Genomic DNA, 13,560 nt, shown 5'->3' with positions numbered 1-13,560 from the left:
CAATCTCTATATAATATGCATGTTAAATTTTATATTTGGGGTAAAATATCAAGTCTTTTCAAGTAAACCGGTTCAAGTCCAATTCAAGTCCCAAGTCATTGGTGTAAAAGTCCAAGTCAAGTCACAAGTCTTAGAACATTTTTTCAAGTCAAGTCTAAAGTCATAAAATTAATGACTCGAGTCTGACTCGAGTCCAAGTCATGTGACTCGAGTCCACACCTCTGCTCATTTGTAAGTCTGCATTTTTATCACGGCCCACAGAATCGATGGTATGGTGAAGGTTCGAAACCTGAAGAAACACATGGAAAGGTTCAATGAGGTGGTGAATGGGCTGAAGGAGGGAAAACAGGAGATGGCCAAGCAAGTTCAGGAGCTGGCTGCCGCCATAGATGCTCTGTTAGCGAAGATAAAGGTGAGGACTTTTAATTTTTGGTTCAAAGCATAATACACTCTGAGTTTTCTCTGTATGTACTGTATGTGGGATATTTTGTTCTTTTGAACTATGTATTTTAAGGGAAGATTTTTCAGATCAGATAGATTGTTTGAAGCCTTACTGCCTCATATTTATTGTATATTGCTACCTGCATGCAGACTTTTAGCTCTGTGGCACTGACAGTCTTCTTTTAGACAAAGACCTCATCCTGGAGTTATACACTATAGTCTGTCTTGCAGTGGCCATTCTCATTTTATCCTCCAGAATCAATATTTTCACTCACCTGAGGATAAAAAGAAGAGCTTGTAGAGCAAGATTCTTCTTCTCTCCAATAATTTAATTTAGCGGGGTTGTTTTTCTAAATGATTGGACTTGGCTATTGAAATCCCAGCCCTCCCTGTGCAATAAACACCCACCTTATTGGACCCTCTAGGTACAGCAAATCATCCAGATATCTGGGCACTGTATTCTCCAGTAGTTTTGATTTTCTCTTTGGTAGTGGCCTGTATCTAATTAACAAGTTAGAGAGCTCATAGGTTCCTTGAAGTATCCTGACTCACACTAAAGAACCATTGACTCCTAGCTCTTTCTCCCCCCTCTATCCAAATAAGCCACTCCGCCCTCCTAATGTTGATTTGTTAGCCTATTAACACCCCTGCTATTGACACTTACGGTGTTCTAAGTATGTAGAAGTTGTTTATGGCACGACATCTCGTTGTGAATAATGCATGAGATGCCAGTGCCTGTCAATCAGACCATTGTACAATAGGGACAAGACCTTGTCATCTTCCCTCCCTGTGATGCTGTTAGTGGCTCATTCTTATGAATGTGCACAATATGGTGACCTCTTCTCCCCCTGCTGATTGTCTGACAAGTGCATGGAGAAGTGAGCATTGTGGCTGTGGCACTCAAGTGACACGTACACACAATGTCAGTCAGTGTCTAACTTGTAGCCACATGGGATGGTTGTGCTATGGAATCAGAAAAGTGTGGCAAGTTTGGGCATTTGTGACTCTTCTTTATGATTCAAATTCAAATCAGCACAGGGCATATTTTCATTCTAGCACACTCATGCTAGCCTGCTAACATCCTATCGGCATTTGATCAGTTTTTAATACTGATAAATACATTGTGAGAGCCATGTTTGAACTCCACTCAGACCTGAGGCCCAAAATCTGATGGTTGAACAGCAGAATAAAGACATGTATTTCTACTTTATCCTTTCCAATCATCCTTTGCTGTTTTGTTGAACAACTAGACCACACTGATGACCAGGAAGGAGATTGACACGGAGTATCAAGGACTGGTGAAACGTTCAGAGCAGCTGCTTGCTTCCATGCAAAAGAAGAAGCAGGAGGAAGAAGAGAGCGAGAGGCTGAAATGCATCGAGGACGAGATGGAGAAAGAGAGAAAGAGCAGGGAGCAGGAAGAGCAGCGACGCAAACAGGAGGAAGAAGAGAGACGACTGTAAGTGCTAAGTGCAAAATTACTAGTATATGTGTTTGTGTATAATGTACAGTGATTCTCCTAGTATTGCCTTGGGAGAAACAAACTTTTATTCCCTACTCCACACCAAGAAACCAGAAGAAGAAAAACTAACAGTCTAATTTACGTCCACTCATTTCATACAGAGTGGAGTACAAAGAAGAACAGTTGGGTAAAGTGCAGACAATGTTTCAATTGGCCAAAAAAAGCATAAGTGCAATAAAAGCTGCAGGGAAGCTAGTCCTGCACAGAGCTCTAACAGCTCTCCTGAGAAGCACAGATAAAACGCTGCAAGGTTAGATGTAAAATAAATATGTTCAACTCCACTCAATCGTTTAGCAACCAAAATGTGATTATTAAACACAGTTTTAGTGTAAAACAACTGTGACTCAAAAGACAATAAAAGACAAAAGTGGGGTCTGTGCTTCACTGATGTGGCACACTGGCCTCTAGAGCAATCAGCCTGGGGAGGAAACATTTTTTGACACTTTCAGAAATGTTGTTTTTAGTAAATATTCTGATTTTCCTTTTTGTCTCAACATTTTAGGAAAGCAGAGATGGAGCTGAAAAGAAAGCAAGATGAGGAGGACAGAAAAAAGAGAGAGGAAGAGGACAAGGCCATGCAGGTTTGGAAAATTTCCCCATTGAATACTTCTGTGCTCTTCTGTTGAAAAGTAAAAACGTAAAAATTGGAAAACTAACAACTACTAACTTCTTCAAAATTCTACTTTAACTCCACTGAATGAATTTAATGAAAACCTTGCAGTTTTATTTAAGCTTCTTATAAATGACCTGCACTCCACTGCAGTGGCAGACAATTTCAGTCCTTGGATTAAAATAAAAAATAGTGCTTTACTGGTTGCACTCATAGAATCGTGTGAAAAGACAATTTTCACAGTCCTATGAAAAATTAAGTCCTGCCTGTGATTCAGTTGCTTGTGTAATAATTTGAAGTAACCCTTTTCAGTATGTTTTTGTCTGTCTCTCACATCGCCGTAGAGGAATTTTGGCCCACTCATCTATACAGCATTGCTTCAGTTCATTGAAGTTTACAGGCATTCATTTTTGCACAAATCACTTAATGTCCCGCCATGGCATTTCAATCAGATTGAGCTCTGGGCCATTGCAACACTTTGATTCTTTTCTTTTTCATTTTGTTGTAAATTTGCAGCTGTGCTTAGAATTATATCCCTGGTGTATGATCTAGTTTGGGCCATGCTTTAGCTGTAAGGTAGATGGTTTCAGATTTTACCCTAGAATACTTTGAAATAGAAAGGACTTCATGATCAACTCAATGACTGCAAGGTGTGGATATGAAAGAAGCTCTAAGGCTACGTTCACACTGCAGGCGAAAGCGCATCAAATCCGATTTTTTTGACCCTATGCGACCCATATCCGATCATTGTATGACAGTGTGAACGGCACAAATCCGATATTTTCAAATCCGATCTGGGTCACTTTCCTATGTGGTACTGAATCCGATACATATCTGATGTTTTAGAAAGCGACTGCTGTTTGAATGGTCATGTCGCATTAAATCCGTCTTTTACGTCACTGAAACAAGACAGATGCCGATTATCAGCGCCAGAGAAGACATCATGAACGCTTTCTGGCCATTTAGTGTAGATGTCAGTGAAACTGTTAGGAAGACAACGTTGGAGAAACGTGAACATTTTATTTGTACTGTATAATCTGCAGATTCTGACAGAAATCTGCAGCTATCCTTTGAAGCACCGCTCCTCTCTAAAACAGCAATAAGGATCATTATTAGGCCATATGTAAATAACAAAATAACCTTATAACTTTAAGTAAAATTGGGAAACGTAAAGTCCGAAACAAGTCTTCATTTTAAGGGCCATCAGTCAAACAATACTGTTTGGTCTGGGTCTGAACAGAGCGCATTGTGTGTGACGTCTTCTTTTGCACATGCGGGCCGCTTTGAGGGTTCACACTAGAGCGCGTTTGCTGTCACATTTTATTTGTAGTGTGAACAAGCAGACAAAAAAGTCGGATTTGATCAAAAAATCGAAATTGAGCATTAAGACCTGCAGTGTGTACGTAGCCTAATTGTCTCCTCTCCACCAATGTGCTTGAGAGTTGGTATGAGGTATTTATGCTGATATGCTATGTCTGGGTTTTTGTGCCAAATATGGAGCTGTTCATTATGTGCAAACATAAGATTATTTGGCTCAAACTTAATTATTCCAAAATAAAATTTGGTGGGAGGTCCACTCCTGGAAGGTTTGTGCTGTTGTGTTAACACACACCTGAATGCTCCAGACAAAGACAAAGCAAAATGCTAAAATCGCTGCTTTCATAGAAGTGCTCACAATTCCTAATGATCAGTTAATGAGATGCATTTGATTAGTATCACATGGCTGCTACTTATGCTCTTAATTCCTATAGAAGCTGTAATGGTTACTTAGTTTTTCACTGAGTGAAAACTTCTTTTTCACACAACTGTGTAATAAACAGAGCAATATATCGGCTTCACCTTAAAAGCCTATTTTTAATATTTGATTTCGAGCAAAGGTGTTAAAATTGACAAATTACACACCTAAAGCGGTGTACCTCCAAATAATGTAGCTCCAAAGCCATTGAAATGGCTCTAATGTTTCCCCTTGCTGGCAAATGCTGCCTACAGCTGTAACATTTATTTGCTGTTTGGTGTCCTACAGCAACAGCTGGGTCATGACATTGGTTGGACTCCCAGTGGATTACCCACAGGGTCTTGACTGATGACTCCACTTCTGCCTGGTTTCTGTTAACTAAACTAGTTAATCCCACCTTGTTCTGTCCAGTGTTTTATTATCATGCCCCTTAATCTCATCTCCACTTTGCCACCTTTTCCAGCTCTATGTGTTTGCTGATTTTTGTTTCAGTACTGTTTATCCGTTCTCTCCTCTGACCTTGATGCTACACCATTTTTTTTCTTTTTCAGTTCTATTTTTATATCTCACCTTTCCTTACTTTTCATGTCTAAAGCCGCCCTGACCCATCCTCCCATTTTTATTCACCCCAGTCCAGTTGGACATCTGTATGCACTTTTTTCCCTAGAAGTGAGACCAGGCTGTCATAAGCCACATGTCCAAGAACACTGTTTGGAAAACTGGTTTGATCCACAGCTCAGACTTCAACAGTAAACTTTCCATGGGTGTCTGCTGTGACTTTCATAGAATTTGGCTTTATGTTCTCTGCTATTTTCAGCCATGACAAAGCTTACCCTAGCACAATATCCTTCACTTCAATTCTGCAGAGCTTATTTTCTTGAAGGAACACCGCTCAGACAAAAACTTCCCATGTGGTGTTCCTGTAGTTCGCTGTTGTATAATGAATATTTTTCAACACAAATAACTTTGGTAATTTCTGCAGCCATTTCCTTTTCCTTTTTCTGTTTTTCTTTTTTTAACTTGGTGTTTCTTGTGAAATGAATGAGGATGTCAGTCAGTGCCTCATTTTACAAACAATACATTCAATTTGGTATATTCAGGAAACATTGTCAAAATCCCGAGGACAGTGCCAAAGAGTATGTATTGTTTCGGGTGTTCTCCAGTCGAGTTTCAGCCCTCGTGCTTCACTCTGGTCATGTAACACAGCTGCCACCCTACAATATGAATAATGCAGTATATTCTCACCTGGAGAGGTATTCATATTTAAAGCTCCTCAGAGAAAAGTATGCAATGAGGACTTTATTAGAGGCTTTCTATAATAAGACACAGGAGAAGAATGCACACTATGCAGCCTATATACATGAACATTTATTGATTTGTTGATTTATGTTACAGCTTTCTCTTAGCTAGTTAAAATGAAAAAATGAACACATAAAAACCTGGACTTTGAATTTGGGTCAAGTCTATAAAAATCTCCCAACTTTTGAATGTTTCTCAGTTGTTTGCTTTGTTCTGTCTAGACAAATAACCACTAAAGCTTTATTAGCAGCCCAAAAGGGGGATAAATAAGTCTAATCAGGCTTGGGCACATTGGGCAAACACATCTCTGTGCTGTCTGGTATATAATAGTATTATAATATAATTAGTATTATAGTATTTTGACTGGAGCTAGGTTTATCGACACATTAGGCAGATGAATTAAGTACTGTGTTACGATACTTTTGTGTTTATGTGTCCGTTTACAGGCCGAGCTTGAAATCCAATTGGCTCAGGAACGTGAGGAGCAGGCCCAACGTGCTGCCGTACTCGAGCAGGAGAGAAGAGACAGGGAGTTAGCCATGAGAATCGCTCAGAATGAGGCCGAGCTCATAACTGATGAAAGCCAGATGGATGCAGCTCTGCGCAGGTAATGTATATGTAAAGCACAGTGCCCACATTTGCATACAGATGTATTCTGTACACAGTAAATAAGCACTATTGACGTCAGTTTGCTTGTGTAACTGCCTTTTCTCCTGTTGCTGTGTTTTCTCCCAGTGATGAGTTTTTTTCAGATCTTCCTATCTCTTCATCCTCAGCCAGAGCCATGTAAGATATCAGCGCAGCTTTCCGTAACTGCCAGTGTCCAAGTGTACCTAACACCAGCAGTAGTGATTCACTCACTAACTCCCTTACTCGCTTAATTGCTGTCGTAGTCCTGAATCGCTAAGTCGCTTAAAATATCTGCAAGATTATAGCAATGATGCAAAAACAACACACAAATCTGTAATCCTTATTCTGAAAAAAACGCTCCAGTCTAATTTTTTGATGATCTGCATGATTGCTTTTTCTTTTACAAAAGCAAATTTTAACACGAATCAGAAGATAATTCATTATATGTAATCATAATTACCCATAAATTAATATGGCACACTAAATCATCAGTGTCAGATGAGCGCAGTATCGGATCTTTTTGTTTCTGCAGGGGTTAAACCATGACTGCAGCCTTCATAGTGCTGGTGTACCACACAGACTGAACATACTGTCCTCAGCGATGGGTTCGGATTTGCATGCATACAGTAGTTTATAATTTTGTGGCAGTATGACTTACTCCACTGTCGCTCTGTATTCTAACTGGTGGTGTCAGCGGCTCTTAACAAACAAAGTTTTCAATGGTAAAAAAAATTGGACTGTATTAATTCTCTAGTTTTGAGAGTGTTTTCAGTTAGAGAAGTTTAACCAAAATATGATATATCCTTCCCAAAATGTTTAATACTAATATAAAATGTTTAGTACTCAAACAAGCTGTATTCAAAATCACGCTCTCATTCACTTTTCACTCTTTCTATATGAGGACACTTAGTATCTTTGTGTAGCTACAGAGCAGGAAACTGCATTTTGAGGTTATTTGCGGGAACAACTGCACATCCCATGTAAAAAAGGGAAGTGAAAAACAGATCCATTTACATAAACTGCTGAAAGTTTAACAGTTCTATCTCTGCTCTCCTTATACCTCTAAACCTTGTCCTAAATAAAGCTCGGGTGTTTCAGATACAATATGCATCACTGTATTTCTGCAGCTACATTGTGTTTAATGTTAGGAGAAAGCATTCAATAGCCTATGCACGCTTTTACCTGTAGTTTTCAGTGAGCACAAATTACATTGGATCGAAAAGCTTCTTATGTCAGCGCTGGCTCCAGAGCCCATGTTGTAGACTCTAAGTATTCCTGTAAGTCAGGTGACCTCTGGCAACCAACTAGAGGAAGAGAGACACATGTTTTGCATGTGCCTAGCACAGAGATTAGGCCGATTTTGTGCAGTAGAGGTAAGCACATTGGCTGGCATGGCCGACTTAGTAGCTAAAGAATATTGGAAAGATCACAGCCTCCTTCTGTCTTCCTTTTCCTGAATGGGGAATGGGATTCATTTCACATTTACGTTCTGCCAGAAGCAAAACCCCGGGCATCACATCCTTTCCACAGCTTTTTTTTCTCTCCGCAACAGAAGTAAAACCTTTTTTCCTCTGGTTTATCACCATTACACACTGGCACGCGCCTCAGCCAGCACTGGTCATCATCCCAAATCAGTTTAATCTTTGCAGTCTGTGTGAATCTTAAATGGTAATGGTAATTTAGTAAATGATTCATAGATCAGCAATCCTCTACCCAGAGACAGTAACAGTTGTGCCAACTGTAAATAGAGGAGACAAATCCTTTGTATTATTGAATTAGCTGCCTATACTCAGCAGGGAAGCTGGAGACATGAGATAAGAGCTCTGCAATAGTCTGTTAAGTAGCTAAAACACCATCAATTGCCATTAGTTGACTTAGTAGTTGTTTATTAAAGCAGTGCACAGTTACACTTTGTTTTTCATTCATCTCTCTTTTTTTTACATAAATTTAAATACACTCAAAGTTCCACAAGAAATATTTGGTACAAAAGCTCTTCCACAACGGAGTGGAATTCCGTGGAATTTAAAAACAGGCCACAGAGATGTGGACAAACTGTGCTCTTTAGCTCCCCTGCTGTCTGGCTCCTAATGTGAATTTTAACAGCTGAGACAATGAGGAAGGTTTATAAGAAGTGAAGTGATTGTTTCATTTTTTCACTAAGGTTGGTATCCTTAATAAATCTGCTGGTTGCAAATGTTCACCCATTCTTTCTGCAATTTAAACATTAGATCTTAGTAATTTTTTATATATTTTTTAAAGTACATATGTAATTTTTTTTCATTATTTTCTGATTTATTGTTAAAAGTAGCTTTTTCTGTTTTGACACAGCCCTAAAATGTTAAACCTGAATCATATTTGAAAGTAACAACTCCCAATCCCTTGATAGTCCCACCTTGTCACACTTACCTGTCTTCACACTCACCTTCTTTTTCTTTTTTGCTCCCTCTCGCCCCCGCTCATCTGCTCCTTGCCATAGGGGTCCTCAGGTGCAGGCAACCAAAGCTGCTGCTGGTGTGAAAAAGTACGACCTTAGCAAGTGGAAGTATGCTGAGTTGCGAGATGTCATCAACACATCCTGTGGTGAGAAATCCTCAACCTACCCAGTTTCACCTCACTCAAAAAGCAGTGTCTGCACATTGACTCGACCGTCAAATGCACATTTAGTTATTAAAGCCCTGATTGAAGGTCGCTTTTTTCAGTGGAGGCTTCATCACAAAATTATTTACAGTTTTCAGCCCCCACATTAAATAATTCTGCATCAGCTCATGTTTTGGCCATTCTGGTACACAAAACCATGGGGTACCATCTCTCTCTGCACACGCTTTTCATCTGCACTCTCAGTCATTCCTCGAGTTGCCAAAGTGGCTGTTAAAAAGCTAAAACTGCAGCTGTAGAGAGTGAGAACACAAGATGTCTTCCCTGCAACGTAAAAAAACCCAATGTGAGGATGTTCCCACAGCTGCTATGGCTCATCGACTTGTTTTTTACTGTTAGAGAGAGAGGAAATTATCATCATTATGGAGGATGGCTGACTTTTACTCTTTCTAGTCATTCCCAGCCAACCTTCTTCTCAGTCAGCATGAAAAGCAGATGCCTTTATGCCAACGTCTTTATAACTGTCACTGTATACAGTACTCTGATCAGTGTTAGGCACTCTGATATCCCCGATGGGATTCCAAGGACATCTGGCTAATTTGTGGAACCCATTTGCTTTGATGGGATCGGTGGTGTTACCAACAAAAAACTCTGCTTTAAAACTGACTGATTATAGCCCGATGCTCACTAAAGGCGCTGTCGGTTTTGAATGTTTTCTTCACTGAGATGGCATGCTGCACCCTAAAACACAGACATGCACACACAATGTTTTCTGGAAATAGCAGTTCAATTTTTCAGTCCTGGCATTATGAAACTGTTGGCAGCCAACTAGTTGCTGGATGTCTTTACTGGTTCTTAAACTATATAAAATGGTAATTTGCGACTTATCTGTTCCAGATTTGGATTTTATGTTGAAAAACAGAAGATAGATGTAGATTAAACCAGCCTGTGTTAAATAAAAATAGGTGCTCATTCTTCTCTCTTTCATTCTTCTGCCAATTTGTGATTGTTTTGATTTCATGCATGCTTACTGATGCTATGTTGTGGGGACAGACATTGACCTGCTGGCAGCCTGCAGAGAGGAGTTTCACCGTCGTCTGAAGGTCTATCATGCATGGAAATCCAAGAACAAGAAACAAAATGATGACGGGAGCGATCTGAGGGCTCCTAAATGTGTCACTGACTATGGTTAGTAAAGGATATTGTGTTCTGTTGCTTCATAATTCCACTAAGTGTGCTGTAGTGGTTTACACATTTGAGTAACAAGGTTCCCATTTTGTTCCCAAGAGGAGACACAAATCTGTTTGGAGTGCATCAAGAAGGACATCTAGCATAAAAATCTTCCAAATCAAATATGCAGATCTACCTGTTGTGGCGACCCCTCGACAATAAGGGAGCAGCTGAAAGTTGCTTTAAACATGAGCATAAATTTGCACCCTCCCATACGCTGTATATGAGTACTGTAATAAACAGTCACTAATGCAAATCTTACTGCAGGTTATTTTCTCCACCTCAGCCCTTCACTTTTATTGGCAGAGACCCGCCTGTGTGACCTGCACACAGATAACCTGCCTATGTTTTCCAACACTCAGTTAACAGATGAAATGCCAAGGCCTAAACATTCAGCCACCTTCTGTCCGACTCTGTCAAAAATGGGTGTTCTAATTAGCAAATAATTGCCAGCCATGTTGCCAGTATGACAGCTTGCTTTCCTTCTCAATTCAACCGAGCATACTCTGTGCCACAAAACACAAACAAGTGTTACTCTGCTCCTTGAAAGCTCACACTCATACTACATTTGTCTTCCTGTTCATTTCAAAAACAAATATTCGATTGTGGACAATGGGAACATTAGATGTTGTTTCTAATTTTACTATATTTTCTTGCCTTTCTCTTTTGATATGATGGCTCTTAAAAGCTTTACTTTGTTTCCTTATATTTGGATCCTGATTTTGGCCTGTACTGATGTAGCAGGGGTCGTATTTGAGACCACTTCATAAAAGGCTAAAAGCTGCTTTCCCAGCCTTTCCCTGTAGTGTTTACATGGGGCATCCCTGTTCCTTTTTGATCTTGTATGTTTTAAAAGCTGTATTCTTTGTTTCCTGTCCCACTCAGCATGTTCTCGTCTTTTACCAAAGCTAGTACAAAGCTACATTAATATAAGCCAAAATAACAGGTTCTTTGTTGTGAATACTTAAAGCTGTTGCCGTGAAAGTACAAAACCATCTCCTCTACTACTACTAATTTTTCTAATGATTGCACTGTGTCACTACAGCTGAACAGAACCCAGCTCCTCTGATGACGACCCAGCATCAAGAGGTAGCCATGAACCGGCAGCAGCGTTATTTCCGCATTCCTTTTATCCGACCCGCTGACCAGTACAAGGATCCCCAGAATAAAAAGAAGGGCTGGTGGTATGCCCACTTTGATGGGCCCTGGATAGCCAGACAAATGGAGCTTCATCCAGACAAACAACCCATCGTGCTGGTCGCAGGTGAGTCAACAGTTTTATTTATTTTTATTTATATATATATATATATATATATAAATTAGGGGTGCAACGATATTCGTATCGATATTGAACCGTTCGATACAGTGCTTTCGGTTCGGTACGCATATGTATCGAACAATACAATTTTTTTCAATTTTTTTTTTTTTTTTTTTTTTTTTTGTGTCCCGTTTGGATCTATAGCCATCAGAATTGTTGTCTTGAGGCCAAGAAAGATGCCAAGAGGATTTATTTTAAGTGGATCATCATATTGGTCCATTTGATTGACCTTTATTATAATTATGAATTTATTTTATTTTCAGTTGCAAACGGGACAGACATGACTGTGGGATAGGACAGGGGGAAAGAATGAAAGAAAGAGGGGGAGAGAAAGAAAGAAAACCAAAGGGGAGAAAAAAAAAAGAACAATACAAAATTTGTAATTTATTTTATCAACTTTCCTTCTGACGATGCTGTCTGTGTTGAGCGCTCAGTGAATCTGCGTTCGACTACTCCGCCTAGGCTCGAGAGTGCAGCCTAGGCGGAGTAGTCGAACGCAGATTCACTGAGCACTCAACACAGACAGGATGGTCAGAAGGAAGAGCGCAGGGCAAGCTAGCGAGACAGAAGTGGACCTCCCCACTAGGGATGGGTATTGATAAGATTTTAACGATTCCGATTCCATTTTCGATTCTGTTTAACGATTCGATTCCTTATCGATTCTCTTATCGATTCTTTTTTTTTAAAAAGGAGAACACTAAAGTCGATTAGCTTAGAACTGTGTTTTATATCTTCTCTTTGAACAAGATAGAAATTTAGGAGTAACATGGCCTTACAAACCCAACAGTGAGATCTTAAGAGATCCAGCCTATGGCTCTTCAATGGGGTGTCACAGGGTCCCCAGGAAAAAAATGTATATGTAAAATAATAAAATAAATATTCTCCTGTAGCAATAACAAAGTTTAACATAAATTATTCTGTAGCAATTACACAAGAATATCCAGTAATGTCCCTGCCTACAATTAAACACATTCACTTACCAAAGTAAGTGAAAGGAGGAGTCAGGACGCCAGGTCAGGGGGGCGATATCATCACCCCCACCCGAGATTGGGTACATAGCCCCAAGTGCGATAGGAGAAGGATCGTTGAGTGTGAGAGGAACTGACCTGAAAAATAGGATCATGGCCAAGCTTGAAACCTGGATCCCCCGTAGCCGGTTACCAAGATTACGTGAAGTACCCTCAGAAGGTCTGCTAGATGATGTTAATGCAGCACTACGGGCAATACCTACAACCACGATTACCGACACTAACAAGCTGATCTACAATACGGCAGCAGTGATCAGTGAGATGCTTGGCTACAAGTTGAACAGCGACAAGGGGCAGTACCCTCCATGGAGAAGGAGGCTAGAGGGCAAGATCAAAGTAGCACGGAGGGAGGTTAGCCAACTAACGGAGTTGCAGAAAGGTAAGACAAATAAGGTGCCTAAGAAATACAGCAAGCTGTCCATACCTGAGGCCTTGGAAACTGCCAAGCAAAGACTCACAGCCTTGGCCAGCCGCTTGAGGAGGTACACCAGAGAGATAGAAGGCAGGAGAATAAACCAGCTGTTCTCCACAGAACCAGCAAAGGTGTACTCTCAGTGGCAAGGGAACAATAAGAGAACAGCACCACCAAGGCTGGAGACGGAGCAATACTGGAAGAGCATATGGGAGAAGGATGCAACCCATAACGGCAATGCTCAGTGGCTAGAGGATCTGAGGGCAGACCACAGCGACCTCCCTGAACAGGGTCCAGTAACCATCACAGTGGCAGATATCCAAGAAAGGGTCTCCAGTATGAAGAGTTGGACAGCACCAGGGCCCGACATGGTTCACGCCTACTGGCTGAAGAAGCTGACTGCACTCCACGAGCGTCTGGCAGCACAAATGAACCAGCTGCTAGTTAACGAGAGACACCCGGAATGGCTAACCGAAGGTCGGACGGTCCTGATCCCCAAGGACCCCAAGAAGGGACCGGTCCCCTCCAACTACTGACCAATAACCTGCCTCAGTACTACATGGAAGCTCCTGTCAGGCATCATATCGGCTAAGATGAACAGGCACATGGGTCAATACATGAGCGGGACACAGAAAGGAATTGGCAAGAATACCAGAGGCGCAAAACACCAGCTACTGGTAGACAGAACAGTCAGCCGAGACTGCAAGACCAGACTGACCAACCTGTGCACTGCCTGGATT

The 13,560-nt window shown here is 40.7% G+C and overlaps 1 protein-coding gene across 2 annotated transcripts in view; it reads left to right on the top strand.

Moving 5' to 3' along the window:
• myo6b (myosin VIb) overlaps positions 1-13,560 on the top strand; it is a 44,145-nt gene that overhangs the window by 26,492 nt on the left and 4,093 nt on the right. The window contains exons 25-32 of one of the 2 annotated variants that reach the window (XM_080871062.1): positions 262-412; positions 1,692-1,900; positions 2,466-2,544; positions 6,054-6,214; positions 6,343-6,393; positions 8,714-8,817; positions 9,886-10,020; positions 11,108-11,326. In XM_080871062.1, the coding sequence (XP_080727188.1) occupies positions 262-412; positions 1,692-1,900; positions 2,466-2,544; positions 6,054-6,214; positions 6,343-6,393; positions 8,714-8,817; positions 9,886-10,020; positions 11,108-11,326 (1,109 nt within the window). The remainder of the gene's footprint in view (positions 1-261; positions 413-1,691; positions 1,901-2,465; positions 2,545-6,053; positions 6,215-6,342; positions 6,394-8,713; positions 8,818-9,885; positions 10,021-11,107; positions 11,327-13,560) is intronic. The other variant, XM_080871060.1, reaches the window with a different exon arrangement.

Source organism: Rhamphochromis sp. 'chilingali', assembly GCF_963969265.1.
Source record: "Rhamphochromis sp. 'chilingali' genome assembly, chromosome: 21".
Classification (NCBI taxonomy): domain Eukaryota; kingdom Metazoa; phylum Chordata; class Actinopteri; order Cichliformes; family Cichlidae; genus Rhamphochromis; species Rhamphochromis sp. 'chilingali'.
The sequence above is the reverse complement of the archived record's forward strand: the minus strand, read 5'-3'. Positions and strand labels throughout refer to the sequence as shown.